Genomic DNA, 26,694 nt, shown 5'->3' on the forward strand with positions numbered 1-26,694 from the left:
TCTGTGTACCTAACAAAGAGCTTTTGCTCCATATTTATTAAACACCATAGAAAGCATCACATGGGAAAGAAATGAGGGGATACTTCACAGAAATCTTCAACATAGCTTTACAAGAGACTAAGTCATTGACTCCAATTAACCCCACATAACCAAAACAAACAAACAAACAAACAAACAAACAAACACTGTTGAGTATTATCTGAATGCTGCATTCCAGAATTTATTCTGGATATTCATTTCAAATAGTTTCTTTCAACCTATTGTGGTTTCCAGCATTTACTACTGTGACACACATATATACATGTATTACTTTGGGTTTAGGCCATGGAAAAGTACATAATACAAAATCACAGGTATAGTTTGCCTTAGGTTGTAAAAGCTGATTGCATGGGAAATCCAAGGCAATTAAGATCAGTAGGTACACTGTTCTCATAAAGGCAGGTTAGACAAACAGGCTGAGGAGATAGCAAAATATCTGTCTTGTGTCTTAAGTGACCTCAAGGTGCATTATTAACTCTGGTTGTGAGGTCTAGCAAAAGTCCCAGTCTCTTAGAATGTGAGAGATACTTTCATAATATTGCATTGCCCGTACAGAGAGTTCTCAAATGATGCAGTAAAAAATCTCTCAAGAAATGTTCACTGTCCTTAACAATTAAAAAAATACAAATTAAAGCACCCCTGGGTTTTCATCTTACTCCAGTAAGAATATCTAAAATCATGAAAACAACAGACAACAAATACTGGTGAGCATGTGAGGAAAGGGAAACCCATGTTCAATGCTTGGTTTGCAAATGTGTAATCACTCTGGAAATCAGTGTGGAGAATTCTCAAAAAAAAAAAAAAAAAAAAAAAAGCTAAAATTACATCATATGACCCAGTCATACTGCTCCTTTGTATGTGTTCAAAGGATTCCACATCTCTGGTCGTTTGAATGAGAATGATCCCATGCGCCCTCCCACAAACTCATGTATTTGAATACTTGTCGCCCAGTTGGTGGTACCATTTGGGGATGCTTAGAATGTGTAGCTTTGCTGGAGGAAGGATCTTATTAGAGATGGGCTTTGAGAGCTTAAAACCTTGCCTTACTTTGAGTTCTCTCTCTTTGCTTGTACTTGTAGTTCAAAATGTGTGCTTTCAGCTTCCTGTTTTGCCCACCATGCCTGCTACCTTTCCATGGTGTCCCACCATTATAGACTTTGACCTCCTGGAACTATAAGTCAAAGTAAACTCTTTTATATATAAGTTGCCTCTGTAGGTTTTGTCACAGCAACAGAAAAGTGATATCCTACTCCACAGACACTTGCTCAGCTGTGTCCATTGCCACTCTAATAGGGAATAAAAACAGCCTAAATATCCTTCAACTGATGAACGAACAATGAAAATGTGGTACATATACACTGTGAAACACTATTCAGCTGTAAATACAAAAATATTTTGTGCCTAATGGGGTCATGGATCATAGAGGAGAACATGGGAAGGGTTGCAGGCAATAATGTAATTGTATTTTAATTAAAAATAAAATAAATCTACCCTGGAAATTTAGCTTTTAGACCTTTTAAAATCTTATTTTGCCTCTGGACACTGTAGTTTGATAGGTTTCTTCCCTCTTTAAAAATACATCTACAGGGCTTGGAGAGATGGCTTGGCAGTTAAGAGCACTGGCTGCTCTTCCAGAGGTCCTGAGTTCAATCCCTTGCATCCATGTTGCTGTGCTCTGCTTTGTAGACTATGCTCTGAGAAGGAAAATTCTAATTGTAGATATTGCAGGTCAGGTCTTGAGAACCTTTTACTATTTAAGCTATTCTCTCTGGCAAAGATGCTATGGTATCAAAATTTTCCATTCAATCTTGACTATGTATTCCTTCTGCAATTATTATCTTATATGTTGTTAAAGCAAAAGAAGTAAAAGTGTAAAAGTTTGTGTTTTTCACATACTTGTTTTTGGTAGCAAAGCAGCTAGAAATGACTAGCTAGGTGAATAACGGAAAGGTATAGGTCACCATGTAGTAAAGTGGCTTCCATTTTTTTTAACCAAAATGTGTCAGGTAATCTAATTTTTTCCAGTGTAATATTTTTATTGAATATTTGGGAATTTCACACAAGGCACCCCATCACACTCTCCTCCCCCTCCTCCCAGGTCCACACACCCTCCCCAGCATACTACCCTCCAAAATACACCAAGTGCAATCTGTGCTGTCCATTCACTTCTTGGGGCATGGTCACACTCCCAGTGGCCTGCTCTCTAAAGGTAACTGAATCATTCCACACACCCCTGCCAAAAGCCATCAACTGTGAAGAGCTGTGGAAAATTCATTAGGAAAAATCTTGAGTTGGTGTAATAAATATCAAAAATTATCGTCAAAGTATTTTGTATTTAAGGAAGATGGATTTCTAGGCTCATGTAGCACATAGGACTTGATTAACAAGCTACCTAGATAACGTTATCCTGGATTTCAGTTGTATTCTGTCTTTAAAGGTGATTTAATTTTTAGTGTTTATGTGCATGCATCTGTATTTATGTGAAACTGTGAATTTTACATTGTTTTTTCCTCTTACTGGGACATTTAATTTAATCTTCCACCTACTTTTGTAATTCTCCACTAACTCTAGGACTCCTTTTTAATTCATACTTCTTTATTCCCCTTTACTCATGTTTTAATGTTCTTTAAACTTCATTCATTAAAACTTTACATTCATTGTTATTGTTGGAATTGTTGTTGTTATGGTGGTGGTGGTGGTGGTGTATGAGTGTGCATGTCTGTACATGCTGTGTGTATATAGCACATGGGCATGTGTGTGCAGAGACACAGATTTAAGGAACAGAACAATTCTGTGATATTGGTTCTCTCCATTCACAGTCTGTGGATTCTGGGGCTTGAACTCAAGTTGACAGGTTTGTGTGACCCATGCCCCTACCAGTTGAAACATCTTGCTGCCCTTCATTTTTGTTTCTATAAAATCATCTTTTTTCTTATAGAATTGGGTTTGTTGTATCCAGAAGCCTCTGTCCTCTACTTTGGTAGTTTAAATAAAATCTGCCTTGTCACTTTTTAAATACATCATTTTTTTTTGACAAACACTGGTAGTTCATTTCATTCCATTTTATTTTAAAAATGGTATCTCTGAAAAATTCAAAATAAAAACTTCAGGCTTCCTATTCTTCTCCCATAAACAAGATGGTGTTTCCATGGTTATCATTGTTCTCATGATTATTACATCAGTAAATCAGCACAAAATTAGTTATATGAGGAAATAAGTATTTTAAATGGTTAATTTCTTAATTTTTAAGGAGTAAAATATATAGATAAGTAGCCCTATATCTCCTAAAACAAGAAGCACCTGATACACAGTGCTAGAATTGAATGGAAGAGTCTTGCCTCCATTCTTAAAGAACTCTATTCCTTTTTTTTCTTCCCAGTGTTTACAAAGAATTGGTAAACAATCAAGCAGCATTTTACAGCAAGGAAAGCCAAAGCTGCCACACAGGCGAGCAGGAATCCAACCACATCCAGAGAGTGGTACTGGTACCAGCTGAGGTTGTAGGCAAGTGGCCTCAGGTGCTTGGCCCCTTTGTGGCGCATGACAAACTCAATCCAGAAGACGGCTCTGTCCAGGGGCTTCATAGGCTGGTCATGGTGAATGGTTGACAACCACATCACATTCTCTTTATAGCTAAAGGGAGATATGATGGGCATTGACTTACAGAATGAAGGTGAAAACATATGTGTATTAATTTCTGTGTATCTTAAAGTTGATCATATGGGAGAATAAAGAAAATTATGTGTTCATCACAGTAAAGCTCTTATTAAATAATGTATCAGCTAGAACTTCTTCAACATACAGGATTTAAACAATAAGAGAAATGCTCGGAAAAGTAAATATTTATAAATAATAGATTGGACCCAGTTAACAACTCAAAGCAAAATAAACAAAATCAAAATGAGCTATCCTCTGAAGTTTTGAAACATGAGTCACTTAGAAAGCAAATACTAGTGTAGCTGATATGAAGAATTCGGAACAGTAGAACAATTTGGAGATGCACAGCCAATGCATGCCATTTTCACTGTGATCCATATCTGGGCAAAGCTGATAAGGAGTTGGGATTGATGAGGAATTTATATTGACCACTTATCGGTGCTTTTCATTATAAACATAGATATGCAATGATTGTTCATTTACTAGCTTCTTAGTAAAAGAAATTTACTAATTTCTTTTCATAAATTTCTCCTTCTAGTTGTTAACTGTTAGATGGAAATAATAAAACTGTATTTTCCTTTATTTGTAGGAAAATGTTTTTGACTCTAGGAACACTGTGAATCGTTTTTACTATAAACTAGAATTAGAGTAAATTAATGCAATTACTGTTCATGCTTTTCTTTTACGTGTTGTGACTTTTCAATATTGAGTCTATTCAATATTTTACACTGAAACATCAAAGAGATATTTGATTCTAGTGGTGAAATGATTTCAGACAAGGATACATGGGAATGGGGTCTATTTATGGATATGTCTCATTAAGTGTAAAGCTTAATGAGACATGCTATATCATAACATAACCAATGGCAATTGAAGCAGCCTCCTTTCTTGTTATTTATAATATATTAGAGAAATGCAGCCATATATACACAGAGAGAAGACAATGTTTTTAATACCATGGCAGAAATAGTAATATATTTTTGTTATATAGGACACGAGGCCTATAATAAGGATGTTGCACAATTAACTCAAGACTAATAGAGTGTGTGTCATAAACCTTCAAAATGTATCATCTATTTAAGAAATCAGCTTCATCTAGTACCATCATTATGTCCATTAAGGATTAGAAATGTAGGCAAGTATCCATACAAGAGGATTTTTACCTAATGATCAAGAAAAATATTATTTTTCAAAACTTGTAAAAAGAAAATTTGTTTTACAAAGTGCTTATTAGAATAACTAAAATTTGTTTAAATTGAGTTAACTTGCTTTAAAATGTATCTGTTGTTCTTTTGTCACCTCTCTCTCTCTCTCTCTCTCTCTCTCTCTCTCTCTCTCTCTCTCTCTCTCTCTGGTGTCAAGACAGGGTTCCTCTGTGTAGCAGGCCTAATTGTCCTGAAACTTGCTCTGTAGACCAGGCAGGCCCCAAACTCACAGAAATCCACCTGCCAATGCCTCCTGAGTGCTGGGATTAAAGGCATGCACCACCACTGCCCAGTTACAATTTCTTTCTTTCTTTTCTCTCCCTCTCTCTCTTTCTCTCTCTCCTTCCTCCCTTTCTTTCTTTCTTTCTTCCCTCCTTCCTTTCTTTCTTCCCCATTACAGTTTCAAACAAAATTTTTATGCATGAAATACATGTATAATATTGTTGATGAAAGAAAGACTATAATGAGGAAGCATAACGATTTAATGTTCTGAAGTATTTTGGAACGAAAATCATTATTGTGTAAGATATTTGGCAATTGAACAGCAAAATGCCAAATTCTTTCTTTCAAATCAATTTTTTAAAATTACATAATTCTTCTAAACAAGGCAACCACAACTTAAAAATCTAAAGATATGCACTATTTATAACTAGAATCCTCCTTTATGATGTTATTAATTGGATAAAAATCAAAGCTCTATTTTTCACCACAGATTAGCAATAGAATCAAATATTGTTCAATATAACTTTGTAAAATTAAATTTAATTGGAATTAGAGATAAATTTTATCCTACTGATTAACAAAAAGCCATTATGAGGAGATTTTTTTTAAATAAAAGAAAAATGGTGGCTCTGTTCATTTGCTTCACTATACTACAATTTCAACTGTCATTAGGTATTTTAACAAATAAAACTCTATTTATTCTAAAATTAAATCTCTGATAATTTTTTAGTAAAACAATTGTGAAGTACTTTGGTTTAGGTTGTTGGCACATATTTTTTATTCTAGAACTTTATAGGATGAAAGAGGAAGACATCAAGTTAAATCTAGACTCTGTCTAAAATAAAATAATGAGAAAACACATTGACATTCCTTCACTCTCTAATGTAGGTCTTTGTAGTATCATTGTTTCTTTAGGTTAATTGCTGCTCTCTGGACCTTCTGATGAGAAATTATCTATAATAAATAGGCTAGTGGCATAGCTCAGTGACAGAATAGTTGCTCACCATGCATGTGTAAAGTCCTGGGTTCCGATACAAGACAAATAAATAGATACATGGTTATACTCACGAGGGGTTGTCAATGACTGCCTTTAGTGCATAAAGCAGATCTGTACTTGTCATTGTATGAAAGTCAACTGCAACAGCTGCTCCTTTGGCCACCATGTGAGCAACATTATCATGTTGTTCCGCAAATAAAGGGATGCCAACCATGGGGATCCCATGATGGATTGCCTCATAAATTCCGTTGGCTCCACCATGAGTTACAAAAGCTTTAGTTTTTGGATGACCTAGGATCAGAAGAACATCAGAAAACATATTAAATACAACTCTTAGATATAAGTATAAATCTATAATAAAGTGATCAAAGGGGCAGGGTATTTTTTAACATAAAAATTAAATTGAATTCTTTAAATTCCTTTAATATCTCAGAGCAAAAATCATCTATGTACATGGTAGTGTAACCAACAGAGCTGCACCTACTGTTTTCTTTTAAATGTGATGCTAGGGTTTACAGAAGAATTAGTTGAGAGATTAATGACAGATGTGGAATGAGATGACACTTGAATGATGGGAAGTGATTTTCAGTTGAACACACAGAGTACATACCGAATGGAAGAAAATGAATGTCTAAGGAAGACGTGTTTGTTATAACTCACGGACTTAAAGAGTTCATATGTTCTTAGTGCCACCTATTTCTTTCTTGCTTCTTCTTTCCATTAACCTCTTCCCAGGGTAACAAATGAAACCAAAGGTGCTTGAGGATTCAACAGGGAGACATTGTTGTGTAGGCTTGATTATTAGTACATACATACTCATGTGTGTGTGGAGAGGGTAGGGTTGGAAGAAGTTTTGCGGAGTGTGGTGATGCTGGCAGTGTCAGGAACCATAGACTGTTATCAAAATATCCAGTGCCAAAAGTGGAAAACTTCACTATCTCACGGCGGGCAGGGGATGATTCTGTTTCTAGGACTCTTCCCAAACAATATAGACTCTAGCCATTGTCCCCGACTGCTTCCCAGAACTTGAAGATAAGACTCTATTTGTGGTTGGAAGATTTCTGTGTCCTGGCCAGCCAGCGGTCGGGACAAACTCTTCCACTCACATCCCCCAAGTAAACACACAGAGGCTTATATTAATAATAACTGCTTGGCCATTTGCTCAGGCTTATTACTGACTAGCTCTTACACTTAAATTAACCCATAATTCTTATCTATGTTTGGCCATGTGGCTTGGCAGCTTTTCTCAGTTCTGCCTTGTCATCTTGCTTCCTCTGTGTCTGGCTGGCAACTCCTGACTCAGCTGTTCTTCTTCCCAGAATTCTCCTCTCTGCTTGCCCCGCCTATACTTCCTGCCTGGCTACTGGCCAATCAGCATTTTATTTATCAACCAATCACAGCAACACACCTTCATATCATGCATACAGAACGACATTCCACAGCACCTACTGATGAAGACATTATACTCCTTAGACATAGGACCTGGAGGAATTGAGATGCAATTGACTTGGAAACTTCCTCTCTAAGGACTTTCATAGTATAAGGAAATGCTACATAAGATCTCTAGGGAGAAATGTAATCAATAGTCTTATCAGCTTTAAAATCTATGAATTTTAACAATGACTGGCATGGCAAGATATCAATAATGGCAAAATTGTGGCACTTTTATCTTAGGATTAACCAAGGGTTGTCTACTTAGATTTGAGGTCAGCTCAGTAGTAAGAAATTCATGCTTGGTATTATAAACCTAGTCAACTATCCATGTCTGGAGAGATCATGGACCCCAAAGGAGAACCTCCTACTGTCATTTTCCAAAACAAGTATAATTACTAGCTACATTCTAAGCATTTATCCTTATAACCAAAGTGTAGCTCTCACACCTCATCAAAATGCTTCCATTGCAGCAAGTGGACAATACTGCAGAGATCCACAGCTGGTCAAAATGAAGAGAATAAATGAACATTGGATGCCCAAGATCAATCAGTGTACTTATAGCAGCTAAACTTCTAAATCAAAGGCTATGGAAACATTTTGGAAAAGGTGTGAGAAGAGTATAAGAGATAGAGGACCAGGATACCTGGTGGAAGAAAGTGTTTGGGAGATATTATAGGGATGTTGCATCCATGAAATCTCAACAATGTGTTTGCCTAAATAAGACCTGCTCAATAACAGTACCAGCTGACCTGCCAACATAGGGGAAATTTCACAGAGTCCTATTCCTCGAGGAAAAGATATGGGCAATCAATGGCTGCTATGATGGAAGAGCCAGGTTTCTCCAGTATGAACTCCCTGATATATTATCCAATACTCTATTGTAAGCCCTAAACATGTGTATATAACAAGGAACAATAAGTGGACTCAGTGGGATGGGGAGATGGTAGGGGGCAAAGCAGGAGTTGAAGGAGGGAGAGAGAAGGCTGAAAATGATGTAAATATAGTACTTATGTATGATTTTCTCAAAAATGAAATATTTCACAAGAGAGCAATTATAACTAACACATTTATTAAGCCTGATACAAGGCTTTTTAAGGCATCCAGGACAACCATGTAATCAGAGTGTTATATTATTTAATGATAAACATTGTGAATTTTTTCTGATGGAAAATATTGTCATTGATGATTAAAAAGGACTATTGTTTCTTAGTGGTTTTTGAAAAATTTCTACTTTAGAAAAGGGGACAGGTATAAAATTGAATCAGTAAAATCCAAGGTATGTACAAAACACTCTCTGTAAGAGGCAGTTGCTTTTACAATGCACACATTGTTTCTGGAATAGAAAAAAACAATGTCAGCTCATACTGCATTTTCTTTCAAGTTAAAAATCAATATTTTAAAATTGGTTTTATTTTTGTGTTTTCTAAAAAGAATCAGTTTGCTTCCTATTGCACTATAGTCTGTGACTCATGTTTTCAGTATTTGTTTCCCAGACTCTTACCTAAAAGATCATTCTGAGGCATCCACTTGAACACCCTAGTATTGGGTCCTAAGGTGTCTGGTTTCTTGCCCTCAAATCTCCAAAGAACCTGTTAGAGATTAGAGAATAATTTATACCAGGATTCAAAACTTAAAACATAGTATTTAAAAAGTTAGAAAGTGCTTAGCTAAATACTGTTCACAGCCCAGGTGTTGGAAACCAGGAAAAGAGACTTTAGACAATAAGAACTATCAAAAAAGTGAGACAGAGTATGACAACATCGCCTGTGTTTCTCTTTATACTTAGCTGGATGTCATCATGATTTTTCCATGTGCAGTTACATATATACATGAGAGAGTTAATGAAACGTGAATGTATTTTAAAAAAGTTTATGTGGTCATAATTCAGGTACTAGGAAAAATGATTAAACTTTATGTGTATTTGCTATATACTTCTAATTTTCCATTTTTAATTTCATGCCAGTTTAAAATAACCCCAGATTTTACTTATAGTCATCTGTCCTATGTTATTTTAATAGAATTTGGCATTTTTAGTTACTAATTATTTATTTTTTGAAATTATTCCATATTCACAGTTTTCTCTATTTAGGAGATTTTTGGAAAAGGTGTCTTCATGGAGAATCAGAGAATGAGTCATCTGTCCAACCCACCCTGATAATAATCTCATAGGGTGTAAATGTTTAGTTTGTCCACTAACTGCCAGTGATATGGTTGCCTGGCAGAGCATTTCCCCAGGACATAAAGGTCCACGTGCTTGCTTGCACCCTTCTGCATGTTGAAGAGGTGCTGCCTCCACCATAAAAATAGCAACCACAGAGAGTGATTTTTACATATTTTTTAACAAACAAAAATAAAATCTAATATTCCTCATCTTTTGGTGAGAAATCGATTTTACTTAGGAATCATAAGAAGCGTAGAGCACCTCGTCACATGAGTCACATTACTGTCACTGAGACTGAGTATTCAGAAAAGGAAGCTGGCTTGCTGCTCATAAGTGATAGTAGCTGTAGAAACAATAACAAAATCCTAGTGGTGCCACATTGGTTCCATATGATTGCACAACACTTCAAGGTTAATATGATTTTTGAAATCCCAAGCAGTTCTAAAGCCAGACCACACAAATGGTGCTAATTTTAGAAATCCCAAACTACCCTCATAAATTGGAGCTCCACCTACATGTTTAATATCTGTTTGCTGCAAGATGTTTAAACTTAACTTCAGGATCTCAAGGGAAACCAGCACAAGTGATACAGGGAGACTTCATGTGATAGAAAGCTAAAGTCCAGTTCCTAAGTACTCCCATAGTTTTATAGATGATGTCTGATTATGTATAGTTCACCATAAGGACAGGAAACACTCCACCCTCTCTTTCTGTTATCTTTCTGTTTTGAGTTTTGGCAGGTCCTAGAAGGGCCAATTCCTCCGTTTTTCTCAATGAACGTGGTACAAAAGGATTGAGGTGCTAGCCTTCTCTCTTTCTCTGAAAAGTCTTCTGAATGGTAACTAAGCAATCCTAGTCCAGAATTCTCATAAAGAGGGAAGGGTTCTCTGAGGAATCTAGATGCTACTAGAAGTCTACTATATGTTATACCACAGAATTTTTTTCAATATCTGCTAATAATGCTATTAAATAAAACTTCAATTTACCCTGAATGTTTAGATTTGAACAAGGCTCAAGAAAAAGGAGTGACTATTGAGAATTTAGTTGTTTGTTTGGTTTTCTTTTTTCTTTTTTTCTTTTTCTTTTTTTTTTTTTTTTGCTTATAGTATGATCACTCACCATGCTTCTCTGTGATCATGATGTTTATTGCAATGTTAATGTCAATCAAAAACACATTCTGCAGAATTTGCTATATTTAACCTTTATTTTTTTTAACTGGCTTTATTTTAAGGCAAATCATAATACTTCATTTTTCATAAAGGATCCTTCCAGTGTCAGACCTTTCCAGATGTTAATAAACTCAGTAGATAATTGCCTTCCATGAGGGCACCATCTTACCTTTTGTGGAATCTGTGCCAGGGCTGATGCAATTGTGTTGGCCCGTTCTTGTGTTATGTTTCTGATCATCAACCCCAGAGAAAACACCACCACACCATGTTCCCCAGAGCTCTGTGCAAACTCTTCCATTTCCTGTAGATACAGAAATTGTTTTACTACTGGAAATCAACCACAAATTAAATGCTATTGAACTTGCCATTAAACTAGGAGAAAAATGAAGTATTAAGTATTACAGGACTGATAAGTACTACTGGTCAAGCACAGATAAGACAATCATTGCTGTCTTAATCATTTATGGGGATCAGCACTATGTATATTCCCATCTTTGAGCAACAAGTATTTCAAGTATTACATTCCAAAAAATTTAAAATTGCAATAAGTCCATCATATGAGGTCATCAGAAAGTTGTAATTCTCATTTACATTTATTTCTTAACCTATAGAAAATGTAATTTTTTCCCTTTTCTTCATTTCCTATGACCAGTGGTGATTTAATATAAATAAGGACAGTGATATAAAACATTTTTTTTGCTGTGACATATATGTATGTAAGTTACTTAATATAAACCTTACACCATTGTTGATTTAGAATATTAAAGGATTCTGATAAAACAATTAAAAATGTAATATTCACATATGCAATTTGTATAGTAATTTTTGAAGCTGTGTTTGAAGATATTTTTATTGTTTATAAAAGTATGATACATATTGAACATACACAAATTAATTTTACTTTGTATAGTTCAGATACATATACTATTCATGTATAAATATTGCAAGACACTTGAAACAATTTATAAACTTCTGATTTCTTTTTTTTAAGGAAAGAAGTCACAAAAGCATTTGGTAAGTGATGGAAAAGCAGGTAATTGTGGAAGAGAAAAATATGAATTTTAACATTTATTTTTCCTTAGTGTGTTCATGTGTGTGTGTGTGTGTGTGTGTGTGTGTGTGTGTGTGTGTATGTGTATGTGTGTGTGTGTGTGTGTGTGTGTGTGTGTGTGTGTGTGTGTGTGTGTGTATGTGTATAAAACAGTAACCATGAGGAGGGCAGAAGACAAAAAAACAATCTTCAGAAGTTTTCTCTTTTCACCATTTATGCTTATTTCCATGGATGAAACTCAAGTTATCAGGTTTTCAGTCTAGTCTTTTGCCTGCTGAGTCGTATTTTCAGACTAAATACAGAAATTTTAATACAGAATAAGACAAAGTTTACAATATATAATTCAGGTTAAAATCTTGTTTGTGAAACATAGTAACAATTATTGTTATAACCAGTTATGATCATTGCATTGTTGCACATTGTTTTTCTTGTTTTCTATCCCTTGTTCTAATACTAATAACACTGCCCATTTCCCTTAATGGAAATCGAGGAATCCTTCAAGTACAGGATAAAAATGTGCAAAACCTACACACGTGTGGAATCATCCTTTGATCATGGAAAACTACTGTGTATAGTCTAGATGATTAACATTCAAAACCATTATTGGATGTTAACCTTTAAAACTACTTCAGTGGTTGGTGAGAAGGCTCAGTAGGGAGGATTCTTATTACTAAGTCTGATGACCTGAATTTGATCCTGTAATCCACATGCTAGAAAAAAAAACAGACTCCTGGAATTTGCCTTTAACATTTGTACATGTGCCATGATGTCCTTCTCTCCACATGCATACACAGTAGTATATATGCACACATACATCACACAAATTAAAAATAATTGAAAAATACTTTAATGTTATGTAGTTGCTACTGATATAAAAATGCAAGAATTCTTTGGCTATCGTAGTATATGTCATTAAAAAAAGCTTACTCTCTATAACTGTCTTACAACTGTTGTGGTAATATATCGTGTCCCCCAATGTATTGTGCACCCTAATAAAGTTTATCTGAGGATCAGAGGAAAAAGGCAGTCACTATATTAAACATGGAACTCAGGCAATGGTAGCATGCCTTTCTACTTAGCATTTAGGAAGCAGAGATCCATCCAGATCTCTGTGAGTTCAAGGCCACGCTGGGGAACAGAGCCAGGCATGATGACACTTGCCTTTAATCCAGCACCATCCATAGAGGTCTGGAGGTCTGTACAGACAGACAGGAAATGATGTAGTTGGGTTGAGAGAGGAAATGATATGGCAGAATGGAAAGGCATAGGAGTGAGTATACAGGAAGTAGGTCTCTTTGCAGGCTGAGGGCTGGTAAGGTGAGGTTTGCTGTGGCTTGTCCTATTCTTCTGATCTCTCTGTTTTAACTCTAATATCTGGCTCTGAGTTTTTTAATTATAAGACCATTTAATAATTTGTCTTACAGACTGTGATGTTCATTTCATATCAGATATTATGTCAGAATGGTTGGATAATTTATATCTAGTTACTGTTTTCATAAGCAGGTGGTAAGAATAACTAGGTGTTCATGTGCAGTATATATTTTTTCTATGGTTATTCTGGCAAGGAGCTGTGATGCCAGGACCCCATTCCCCAATGAAGTTTTAGTGATCTCCTGTAATCTGGCATAAAACAGAAAAAACATCATCAGTCTTCCCAAGGAATGAGCCCCAAACTCGTTATCCAATACCAATAGATCTGCTCCTTAAAAAAATGTGTGCATATGAGCAACACTCAAAGGACTCAAACATTGTATTATGTGTTCTCTCTCTCTCTCTCTCTCTCTCTCTCTCTCTCTCTCTCTCTCTCTCTCTCTCTCTCTCTTTCTCTCTCTTTCTCTCTCTTTCTCTCTCGTGTGTGTGTGTGTTTAATGACAAAGAAAAAACAAACAAAAAACCTCTTTGTCAATAGAGTAAATGATCCCTTTTATAACCTAAGCTACAAAACTGTGAGATCTCAAGTGAGTAGTGCATTAATTAGTAGACTGAAAGCAAGGAAATGTTGAGTTTTCTTGTAAAGTAATTGAAGCCAAAAATTCATGATACTGAGGAATGGTCTTCTGCTTATGCTAAGATACTGCTGAAGAATCTTGACAGGATACATTTTAGGTTTGCACTTTTTTCATCCTGTTTCCAAAATTTATACATTTACTTTCCTAAGTATATATGGTATATATCTTTTAGGACACTGCCTGAGAATGTGTTAAAATTCTCATTATTATTGAAGAAGTAAATATAAAGTTTCTTCAAATATAAGATAATTACTAGTTTTAGTAAATCATTATGGTTTGAATGCAAATGTCTCCCTTCATGCTCACTGGTAGATCCTTTGGCTGCTGGTCATTACACTTTTTGGGGCGTTTTGGAAATTTTATGAAGGTAAGTCTACTTGACTCCATCAGGTAATTGTTTTCTTGTGTTGGGGGCAGTCCAACTAATGCTCTACTTCCTTCATGGTATGGACAGTTCCTTCCATACACTTCTGCCCCCAATAGGGTCTGCCTTAATCTAGGACCAGCACCAACAGAGCCGAGTCCTGAAACTTCCGAGTCCACGACCAATATAAATCATTTGGTATTGTGGTTTGTTCTGTCAGGAATGTTGTCTCAGTCTAACAGTAACAACAAAAATACTGGTGACAGAAATACTCAACATTAACTTGGCATTACCTACTTAGAAGCTGAGATACTTAGTTTCACTGGTTTCAATCTTTCTCCCAAAGTCCATATGATCTTGGTACTGATAGACTCTGATTAGATGTACTGCGATCTATGAGTATTCTATTCTATGCTCACCTTTTTGCTAGCTAAACTGTAATAGCAGCCTCCTACAGGTTCTTTATTTCCAGTCTTGCTTCTGTGCAACCCAACTCAGGGAACTGCACCTCAAAGGTGCTTTATTTTTTTATTTTAAAGGAAATCTGATCTTACTTCTCCTCAGTTCACTTCCCTTCTCTGTGCTCATAATGGCATAATTAACATTTGAACCACTTTCCTATTATGAACTTTTAAATATTATGTTTATCAAAAGCCCCGACTGTCTATACCTTCTTGCTTAAGCACACACACAGTTCTGACTTCTTATCTTCTTATATCATCTTAGCCTTTTCCTTTGACCTCTCTTTCACATCTTAGGGTTTTTTGTTTTGTTTTGTTTTTTTAAATCAATGATTTTAGGATATGTTTTATTATTTCTATTCAATGGTCTCTTTATATTATAATAACTTCCTTAAATATATTCCATTCAATTTTTATTGAGTATAGTCTGTCTTCCAAAATGGGTTTGGTTTAGGCAGAAACTTCTCTATGTTGTTTCTCTACATACCGAGAACTTATTGAGATGTATGTTAATCACTTGACAGTTTTTGCATGGATATGCATCACTTTATTATAGCATTGAATTAAGCTGTTTCCCCAAGGTTCTCGTTTTATTCCATAAATGGAAGGAAATGCATAGATTTGTGACTGTTTTAACCTTGAGCATCCATTTGGCAGGATGATTTTCCCCACTTCTGATTCTTTCTCACTGGAAGAAAAACTAAAAAAAAAAGGTATAGAACCATTTTTACTGAAATGAAATAAAACGAAACAAAACTAAACCAAAAGGATGTACTTACCTTAGGCAAGGGTTTGGCAGGTTTGCAGTGGAGTCCTCCAACAAACTCAATGTCTGGTAAAGATGGGTGAGGAAACTCTAAATCCCAGTAGGACCGAATGAACCACATTTCTGCTTTCTTCATTGTGTTAACCATAGTAGTAGGTCTTCCTAAATAGAGAAATGAGTTGGAGATGGAAGGGCAAAATGGTAATGAAAGTATTGCCATGTGAATAAAACATATGTTGTCTGAAAAATGTTGGAATAATTTTACTCAAAGTGTATATTAATGAAACAAATATATTTACTTTATATACAATGCAATTTATTTGTGGTTTACATAATATATGTATACTAAAGGTAAACTGAGATGAAATGCTAATGTCACCTCAATAATTCAGCAATCCTATTCATTATATAATCTATGAAGCCCCGATGTATCTGCCATGCATTTTGTTCTTTTCTAAAGCTTCAAAAAAGCATATACAAATATAAAAAGAAAGAAAAGAAAAGAAAAAGACAATTACTAGTTTTAAATACTTTACATTATTACCAGTTATTAGGATATAAAGAAATGAAAGTAGTTAGACATTACAATAGAAATTGTAGTCATATTAGATATGTTTTAAAAATTGAGCAGATATATTTTAGACAGGTTATCTTCAAACCCTTCAGAGATCTACCGAATATGGCATTTAAAATGTTTTAATAACTTAGAAATTTTCTTTTTTGAGACATGTCGGCTCCTGGCAGTACCAATCTACTTCAGAGAAAATATGGGCATTGAAGAAACTGCATATGGAGTTAACTTTCATTGTGACAAAAGTTAGCCATTGGACAACAAAGTATCCTCAAATCAACAGGACAAAATGGACAGACAGAACACGAAACAAAGGACTACTGATTCCTGCCAAAACAAGTGTGGTTATGGCTTTATCAGAAGGCATCTTCTGAGGCCAGGAAAATATGGCACCATCCCTGAAGTGGCCTTCACAATCTGGAAAAGGTACAGTGCCCTTTTCTTAGAAGGCAGCTGAACAGGCAGTGGGCTGATGGCTTCTGTTGTGCAATGGAACAGCAACTGAAAGCTCTCGCCTCTCAATAGTAGACTGGCATTTAATAGAGGGATGTGGAGAAGAGGGGATGCTGAGATGAAGCCATATATACACGGCCAAGAAGAATGGACAGCTGAATTAAAAAACCATCAACAATTTCCAGAATTTAAAATCCTGAATCATGACATGACACTAGTGGAATTCAGGTGTTTCTGGTACATGGACTGCTCTCACCCAATGTGAGGTTGAACTGTTGACCTTGTGTACAACCTACTTCACAAAAGAGTCTGTCAGATACGATAAGCCTATAGGCTGAAGATGATGCCCCAACACTGCAGAGAAACCTCAGGTGACTGTCCAGGCAGCTGGCTGTTTCTGTCGACTCACAAAATTTTTGGAAGTTGCTTTTGTGCACTTCCTATTTTTATTTTTGTTAGCTAATATTATTTCCTTCTTGGGTCTCTGAGGGAGTTGAAGATTAGTTAGTTATAGTTGAAGATTAATAAGGATAGAAAGTGAATTAGATACATTTTGGACTTACTAAAATAGGATAGATAAGGGAATTATTTTCTCTGATTTGTCAAATACAAATGGACTAGACATCGTTTAGGTATTTGTTACTTGTATATATTGTATATAGTTATTGTACTTTTGTATATAGTTTTTCTTTTGTTAGTTATAACCTTTTGCCTTTTTTCTTTTTATTAAAATAGAAAAGGGGAAATATGGTGATATTTTATTTGTACTGAAATGTGATTTTAATTTTATGTTAATAAATAAAGTTGCCCTGGGGTCAGAGCTATTAGAGCCATAGCAAGAGCGCGGTGGTTAGAAGAGCTAGGTAGATTTCTGTGTGTTCAGGGACACAGCCAGTATTGGAGACATACGCCTTTAAGACCTGGAGGGCGGTACTTACAGGCAGTGATGAGGCAGTCATGTGGTTGGGTTTACAACCAATGAGAAGGCAGAACAGAAAGACTATTTAAACACAGACAAACAGGAAGTAGCTCTCTTGGGGAAGCTAGGAGCACTGCAGGAGGTAAGATTTTATCTCTGAGCTCTGACCTCTCGGCTTTCTCTTTTACATTGGCTCTGTGTTTCTTATTTTAATAAGACGATTGGTTACATCTACATAAAGGAGCATTTTAGCTCCAGAGTCAAGCTATCCCAGCATAATTATGGACACAGCTTTTGCAGGAATCATGTTAGTTTCTACAACAAACAAGCTATCCCTTGATTCTTTGTTTTCTAAGAGGGTTATACCTGAAAGAATTTCTGGCATCTATCTTTACTTTTCCTTTGTATTAGCAATGTAATAATAAGTATTTCTTTGTAGAAATATTTACAAATATTATCTGGAAAGTTTTCAGAAATCATGAGAATAGAAATTTTTGCTCTTGCTTAATTGTGCCTTTCTTTTTTAAACTAGAATACCATGACTGCCAACAATAACAACAAAATACATTTGGGTCCAAGTTTCAGTACTTTAGGTCTTTAAAATGGAGATTTGGACATGATGCTGTAGTGATATTGTTGTACAATATTGTGTTTCATTTAATCATTTCAGCATGAAAGACATCTTGCATCTAAGGATATCTTTAAGAGTAATGAAAGGTAGGCCCTCATCCTCCTCATGATAGACACAACTTACGTAAAATTTCACTGAAAAATGGATCCCAATCCTTAGCAGGAAATGACTCATAGAAAAAGTCAAAATAAAGCAAACATATCATATTTTCTACCCTCTCCATGAATGTCATTTGGCCACTTAACCCTGACAAAACAATAGGTATGTAGGAGGGAGGGAATATAAGTCCTACACTGTACTTTTCTATTGCATAGCCATTACCAAAGCGAAGACTGTACACAAAGGGTACTTGGAGTAACTCAGCTATCAGCTCACCACAGGGACCAATAGCATCTGAAAGAACAACATCAAACTTGGATTTCTGTAGTTTTGATATAAGCTGTTTGTTCGAAACTGCTTCTCTACAAAGCTTTAACCACAAATTAGAAAATTGTCCAAACATTATGTTCATTGATGGGTACTATCTCCAACATGTATCTTTTGGCACATCATATACCCACATATTGACCTATTGGGTAAAAAACTTTTCTACTTCATCATTATTGGAAGCTGTAGGAAATGTTTCATGTTTAAGACCAGATGGTTTTTTGGGATCGAGAAAGATAGAAGACGAAGGTCTCAGAACAGTCACTTCATGACCCCTTTGTACAAGTTCATCCAATATTATCTTTAAATTCATCCAGTGACTGTATTCCATCGGCCATACCAACACCTTCCCACAGTTCCCATATCTGAAGTAGCAACTCATCTGCAGCAGGAGCAGAACAGACATCCACTTCACAGGCATCCTGGGAAATCAAAATCCTTCTATTCACAGTGTGTTTCCTTCTGTCTGTCACTACTTGCACTTTTATCTAAGAAGAAATTAGCCCAGAAGTTAATATATAACTTGCATTAATTAACGCTGGTAACTGAATGACTATATGACCTTCAGCATATTGAAGGACAGAATAGAGAAGGCTAATTTTATTTGCTACCTTTTTACATGAGTGTGTTTAATGTCTCTTTTATGATAATGTGTTTTCAATAAGCTAGGGGCTGATGAGTGCATGTGCAATCATCTAAGACGCATAGATACTAGAATAGTCTATAAAATGTCTTTCAAAAGCAGTGAGAGGACTAATATGTCTGCTTTCTGAATTCTCTAACCAGAATGGAAAGCATATTAATTTGCACAGCTGTTCATTATTTCTTCCATAGAATGAATAAAAAAATTGTAATAATATTCTTAGGTGTACTTATGTACATAAAATTCACCAAGTTAAACTGTGTGACAAATGTTTTATAGTATATTTGCAATAAAGCATAAACTCCTTGAGTACAAGTTTGCAAAAATTTCATGAGAAGCAGTAACCTTTTTCAGTCATCACTTTGGCAAAGCCAAAAAACCTGTGAAAGTGAAACAAGCCATTCTACTAGCACATTCTTGGAAGGGCCAAAGTATGAAAGGATGTGTTGAGATAGCACACCCTGGGTGTAGGGGCCAGAAGTAGTTGATGGCTGGGGCAGAACAACATTATCTGGACATTACAGAACCATTACACATATGAATCACAGACTGTGGCTGGATGCACAAAACCCATACAAGTTTAAAACATCCATAATCCCAAAATGGATGGGGGATACTTGAAGTCCCATGTCTACCTGAGGAATTATTGGTAGGTGTTGACTACTAGGGAGGAAGAGTGAGAAGCTCAAGTCTTGAGAGGGGTAATCATGCTCCAGGAGACGACTTTATACCCATCCACATACTGACTGTATGTGTAAGTGAACTCAACTGGGTTTCAAAATTGAACTTCTGAAGTTGGGAGTGAAAAACAGTGGGGGGTAGTGGGAAAAATGGAAGGAGAGCTGGTGTTTGACCAATACATATTATATATGTGTCTCAAACTGTCAAAAAATAAAACAAAGGTCTTATAAAAGGAAACTGAGCACAAGGCATCTACAGTCTTGGCTCAGAAAGCAACTCTGAACCACAGGGAACTTAACCTGCCATGGAGAAAGGAAGCAGGAGACTCTTAGTAGCTTCTTGTCGTGATCTGGATGGAAGAAGGCCTTGTTTCTCAGAACTTTTGCAGCTGGTTTGGTGAGCTTCACAGTTAGCACACGATTGTGTATTACCAGAGTAAAATAACCCAGTACATTTTTTCCCCTCTATCACCAGATCCTCCGGCATAGATCATCTTGAGATGTGTTGTAAGTTATCTGACCAACATGTCCATGACCCCTGTGCCTTACGTCACCCTGCTCTGTAATCCTGTTACCTAGCCTGTGTACATTCACAAACTGAGAAGCATATGGGAAACCTATTCCATATGTTTTACTCAGTAGAATCCATTGTAAAATAACAATAAATGTGCTCACTCTTCTGTTACCTTTATGGCATTCACCAGAGCATGTTTCTACATACTTACCTTTACAAAATAGGTTGGCTCAATGCCTGAATGGATTGATTCAGAGAAGGCCCCATGGCCCCATCACAACAGTTAAATAGAATACCCTATTTTTCTACCATACCAAGGCTCTCACAAGCCAATTACCTGGTTTGACTTATTCATCTATACCTCTAACATGCTTTCATAACTGATTAGCTTTTTCTCAGACTCCCAGTGTCTCATAAAGACACTGGTAAGTATTGAATAAATGCATCTATACACCATTCACTCCAGGAAACAGCATATCTGCTATTCCTGAGAATAGCAGCCATTGGATGTCAATTCATGTTCTACTCCAGGCCCTTGATGTGGTCCAGCAATCCCTTAAGATTTCAGGTTGGTATTCTATCTACTATATTACATCCATGAATGGACATGCCTGGACTCAACATGGTGACCCCATCCTATATAACCTGTAGAAAATGCAGAGCTAATCATTTTCATGCTAAGACTAATAGTTATTCAGCTTGCTAGAAGAGTTGAAAAGTAAATTATGATAAAAGTGTACAACCCATTCAGTCTAGGACAGAGAAACATACACCAATATCACTGCTTACTGTAGCTGAAGATGCTGTAAAGACACTGTACTAAAACACTACCCTAGAATGATAGTCATGTAGTTATCTAAACACAGTAAAAATTATCATTGAGAAGTTTTAATTATTTAAAAATAAGATCCACTCATTAGTTATTTTTGTCATCATTAGGTGAGTGCCTGACAAAAAAGCAAGTTATAGGAGGAATGGTTTATGCTGGCTTATATTTTAAGCAATTGGTGTCCATCATGTCGTTGAAAGTGTAAGAATGTTCATGGTGATGAGAACCTTAACAGTTATTCCTTGTATGCTGTAGAACTCAAAAGTTAATATTCTTTGGAAATGCCTGCACACAAATACACAAGAATTATATCATAATGCCCTAGGCATTTCTTAATCAAGTCAAGTTAATAACTGCAACTATCCACTATGCCATCCTTCACATAAAATAAATACAGTTGACTTACTCTATGGGCAAATCACAACACAGTGACACAAAATTTATGAAACAATAAGACAACATATGACTCTAAAGGAGGAGCAGATCTATAAGAAACCAAAATAGACATATTTCCTAGTTAATCTTATAGGAAATAAGAAATTGAGTTAAACATATAGGCAAATAAAGTCAACAAAAGCAATATTGGGATTGAACTATTATCAAAACCCAACTGACCTGACTAATGTTGATAGCAGATTTTATACAATAGTTGTGGGATATATATTCTACCATCAGAACATGGCACATTCTCAGGATCTTTCAGTCATAAATTAGGCTCACAAAATGATCCTTAGTATGTTCTGAAAACCTAAACATTCAATCTTTCACTATTTATTTTTTTACAATTTCAACAAAACGGTCACTCTCACTCACTTTATTTTTGAAGTACCCTGGAGGTTTGACAGCCAGGAGAAAGATGATAGGCGAAATCAGAACCTTGTGAGGCTGTAAGTGTTACATGTGGCCTCAGCAGATCCCACACAGGCTGTATTGCTTGTCAAGCAAGCAACAGAAGTTTGGAATTCAGATCTTCTGAATTCTAACCTCTGTTGCAGCTGAATTCTGACCTTCCACGATTTCAAGGTCTCTCGGCACATTGTCTTACCTTTGGTGGCAACTTAGGTTATAAATATCTCTCTATATGAAATTCATTGTCCTTCCTCACCTCCTCTACTATTGTATAGTGTGTGGGTACATGTGTGGCATCAGGCTGCTATGTACTCTTCAGAGGACTACCTTAAACAGACCATTCTTTACTAATCAGTGTAAGTAACTAAAACTGAATGTTAAAGAGACCTGGGTCCGTCCTTCCTTCCTTCCTTCCTTCCTTCCTTCCTTCCTTCCTTCCTTCCTTCCTTCCTTCCTCCCTCCCTCCCTCCCTCCCTCCCTCCCTCCCTCCCTCCCTCCTTCCTTCCTTTCTCCTTTCAATCTCGACTTCTATTTCCTTGTCTATATTTGCTTCCTGTGCTGCTCTAGTGGTTGGAGAGATCCATGGGTGAGGAGACTATAGCACCAACAGAGGGGGACTTCTTATTGTATATGTCACACACACCCTAAAAATGACAGCATCTTTTAGATACACTTCTATTTTTACTCTTCTATGTGCCAAATCTTGATGTGCATTGGACTTGAATCTCTGACCACTGCACACCTATTACAAAGAAGACTGTTTGATTGTCACAAATTAGTGTCTGAAAAAGATTTAACACTGATTGTCTGAGAGACAAAAGTCCTTTAAGACAACAGAGAAACAACTACCCCTACAAAATAATAATGGCAGGAATGTATGTGTTCCTTGGGACTACTACATTCTTTGTGTTCACCAAAATTGATGAGTTCAAATGAATAAGTAGATTGTAGAGTTCAGATTTCATGTTTGAATTTAAAAGTAGGTCAGAAGTGAATCATTCTTGAAATTTCTTCCACCAAGCAACATATTCCATTACTTTTGAATTTAGTGTTACTCAATTTCTTAGAACATAGAACACAATTAGATTCTTCACTAGAATACAGCATAAATGGCCACTAATACAGGCCCTGACAAAATCCTCATTATCTGCTGAAACCTCATGGACCCAGCTTATACTTTCTATACTTTGCTTTTTCACTTTCTGGTCTTCTAGGCTCCAATCCAAATGCCCCACAGAATTTGCTTACAGAATTCTAGATTCTCGCATTCTCACATGTCCATATTTTCCATATTTCTTTGAAAAAAAAATCATTAGACAATGATTTGTGAAGCCTGTAGGCAGGCTATCATGGTAATGAGCCCATTTATCATCACTAATTTTCTGTATTGGTTACTATTCTCATCATCATAACCATACAACCTACAAAAACTCAGAAGAGGAAGGGTTTGTTTATGCTTTTATTTTTAGGGTTGTACAAGACAGGAACAGTCCCACCTATTGCATCAGGAGTGTGAGGCATTTATCTCATATTTGAGTGAATCAGGAAGAAACTGGACATGAAACAGGACTATAATATAGATTGTAAAGTGCCCCCTGTCCCTGTGATCCAATCCCTAGAACCAGGCTCCATCCCCTCAATGTTTCCCCACCTCACAAAATAAGTCTAAAATGGAGGATCAAAATTCCATAGACATACATCTATGGAATATTCAAATCATAACGTATCTTATGACTTTCTAAATAGAGGACTAAGAAAATAGAATCTACCTTTTCAGTTATTCCAAGATAAAATATAAATAGCATGCTTTTTGCTTAATGGAAAATGGGAAGCAAGTGTATCATTCGTACATACTTGTAGATATAGAAGCTTGCTTCCCTGTAACCTCTGTGGAAGTTTGAATGTATTGGCTCATATAAGCCCAGGGAGTGGCACTATTAGGAGGTGTGGTCTTGTTGAAGAAAGTATGTCACTGTCAGAGTGAGCTTTGAAGTCTCCTTTGCTCAAGCTTTGCTCATTGTGACACTCAGACCACTTCCTGTTGTCTGTAAAATGTAGGGTTCTCAGCTACTTCTTCAGCACCATGTCTGCCTGCATGCCACCTTGTCCCACCATGATGATGACGGATTGAATCATTGAACTGTAGGTGAGCCACCCCAATTAAGTGTTTTCATTTATAGTCATGGTGTCTCTTCACAGCAATAGAAACCCTAACTAAGACAGGCTTTGAACCCATTTTTAGGAGTTACTAGGTTATCACATTGAAGATTTGACTTGGAAAATCCACTCAACAGTGTATTTCCTCTCAGGTTACTATTCCATATCACCATCTTGGGACTATACATGGTAGGGTTCCTGTGAAGTAATTGGGTAACTGCATTGACAACTTAGTTTATTCAGCCTTATAACCAAGCCAATGGTCTCTGCCACCTCCGTATTGCCATAGGAAGTAGCACTTCATGCCACAAATGGCTCAAACTCCAGAGAGTCTTCTTGGAAAACAATGTGCCTTCTCATCCAACTGCTGCCCAGGTATCAATTTTATGTTTTTGTTCATTTATCTGAAGCAATATGATAAACCTCAACCACAGGAAAATTGTCAGGAAGCCGAACTTGAGGGTATTTTTCCTGAGAAGCCCTAAGGAACAGAAAAGTAATCCTGTCCACCCATTACTTAGCCTAGGTAGTTGTCTCAAAGGCTAGTCTGAACGGTTTTACCTCTGTTGAAACTCTTACGAAGCACTCAGGTAGTCTTACTCATTCTTATATGGACCCCAAAAGAGGTTGAACAGTTCATTCTCAGAAACACTGCCTAATAACATAAGAAGAAAATTCACATTCACCAGGAATCAGCTGGACTCCTCAGTGATAAGAATGGATCTACCTTGAAATAACTGTTACGGACCTTGGATACCCTGGGCCCAAAGGTGTGGCTTCATGTCTGTGCAATAAACCATCACCCTATCTTACCAGCTGACAGGGTACAAGTCACAGCAAATGTTATCAGTACAAAGGTCTAACCAACAGTTAATCAGACTGATAGTAACAAATGTTTAAAAACAAACTAACATGGTATAATTTACATTACGGTGTTTATTTATTTTCAATCTTATTTTAGTTTTGAAATTTTTAAGAGGAAATGCCAGAAAATTTTTGCTTTGGTAAGCCTATTTTTTACACTGTTCATTCCTTTGGGTAATGCAGACGTATAGATGCTGTTTGAAATTTCCTTGCTTCCCTTTGAAGAAGGAAGAATTGGCCACTTTCCACTCTGGAGGGATTTGGTTCTTTTGGAATGCTTCTATCCTGAAATGACCTAGGTAACCTAATAGGTACCCTAATGTAGCTAGTTGTTACAGAAACATTACCAGAGTTGCCAATAACTGTCCTTCACTAGAAAAGCCATGTGCAAGCTGGCATTACAATCCACAGCCCCCTGAGCCTAGGCTACTGAAATAACCCTATGGATATTGCACAGGAGGGAAACCACACTTTTGGAGCCAAGGTGCTTCCTGTCAGTGTCCACGGTCTGTAACAGTTACTTCACAGTGGATACATTTTCACAATGGCACAGCTCTTCTTTTCACATGAGGAGGAGATAATATTAAAAAAAAAAGATGTCGCTTTCTCCCTTTTCCAAAAAAAATATAATTAATGCCAAAACACTAAAAACACTGCTTGTATATGAGATAAGGAAGAAAAAAGCAGTCAAAAGATTCAAAATTTGGAGTAAAGGATTAAGCATTGAGGAGTTGGCTAACAGTCTTAGAAAATAGGACACAGGTTTGTGCTTCTTATTCATTCTCATTATAAAGCTATTGTCATAAAAATACTGGCACTTTAGGGAGAGTTAAAGTTTGCAGAAACAAAAACAAACACAAGCCCCCAGGATACATATGTATATATTTTATACATTAAAATGTAAATATTTATATATGTACATATTGTATAAATTAAAAATCATGTCCTCCAAATAAATGGAGAAATTATATTCAGTAAAGAGAATGGGAAACTGCAACTAAAATTGAAAAATATAATGTGTCGATGTTGGTAGAGTAAGAAAGGATGGTGTTTAATGAGAGAAAATACTCGCCAGCGAGAGCAATTAATGGGAGAATAGCACCAAATAGGATATACATCTTTAATGCTGTGTAAGCTAATAGAAGCATATGGCTTCTCCAGTGGTACTTATGCAAATAACACATTGCATTAATTCCACTCAACTAAACCTTTACAGATAGGAAAATAGGTATACACCCATACTGGTTCTGAATATGACTTTTATAGTTGTAAAATGAATTTGGAGCTCTTTGGAGAAAAAGACAATTATTAACCTTGGAAAATAAAAATCCAATAAAAAAAATTTTACCTAAGGCAGTCAAGTAGGTAAGATGTCACCACCCTGAGCTCTGAAAAACAGTCTCCCACAGGATAAAGGGCCTGTCAAATATCTTATAGAGTTGGTTAATAAAATGCTTGGGAGCCACATCTAATCAGGATTTTATGTTATTACTAGAAGGTCACTGTGGCATTTCTTGGATTAACTGGTCTTTGGGATTAGATGAGACAAACAGAACATTATGTAGAAGATACAGTTGACTGCAAGCTAAACTCGAGTACTCTGAAGGTCCATAGTGGGCAATT

General features: G+C 36.2%; 1 protein-coding gene across 1 annotated transcript; it reads right to left on the reverse strand.

The window, feature by feature from the left end:
- Nucleotides 1–2,169: 2,169 nt before the first annotated feature.
- On the reverse strand, nt 2,170–18,967 carry LOC114707886 (UDP-glucuronosyltransferase 2B7-like). Its single transcript, XM_028890817.2, has 6 exons — nt 18,233–18,967; nt 15,549–15,697; nt 11,054–11,185; nt 9,056–9,143; nt 6,192–6,411; nt 2,170–3,672 (listed from the first exon to the last, which is right to left on the reverse strand). The coding sequence occupies exons 1-6, from the start codon at nt 18,618–18,620 to the stop codon at nt 3,396–3,398; spliced, it is 1,254 nt and encodes a 417-aa protein (XP_028746650.2). The 5' UTR covers nt 18,621–18,967; the 3' UTR covers nt 2,170–3,395.
- Nucleotides 18,968–26,694: the final 7,727 nt, after the last annotated feature.

This window comes from Peromyscus leucopus, chromosome 10 (genome assembly GCF_004664715.2).
Source record: "Peromyscus leucopus breed LL Stock chromosome 10, UCI_PerLeu_2.1, whole genome shotgun sequence".
Lineage (NCBI taxonomy): Eukaryota > Metazoa > Chordata > Mammalia > Rodentia > Cricetidae > Peromyscus > Peromyscus leucopus.

Bases quoted from the DNA above. Each gene is read 5' to 3' on its own strand.
- LOC114707886 (XM_028890817.2), bottom strand. From the start codon at position 18,620: ATGAACATAATGTTTGGACAATTTTCTAATTTGTGGTTAAAGCTTTGT. The intron at 11,186-15,548 runs GTAAGTACATCC...CTGTATCTACAG, and splicing joins CTGCCAAACCCTTGCCTAAG to GAAATGGAAGAGTTTGCACA. The intron at 6,412-9,055 runs GTAAGAGTCTGG...TTCTGATCCTAG, and splicing joins GCCTCAGAATGATCTTTTAG to GTCATCCAAAAACTAAAGCT.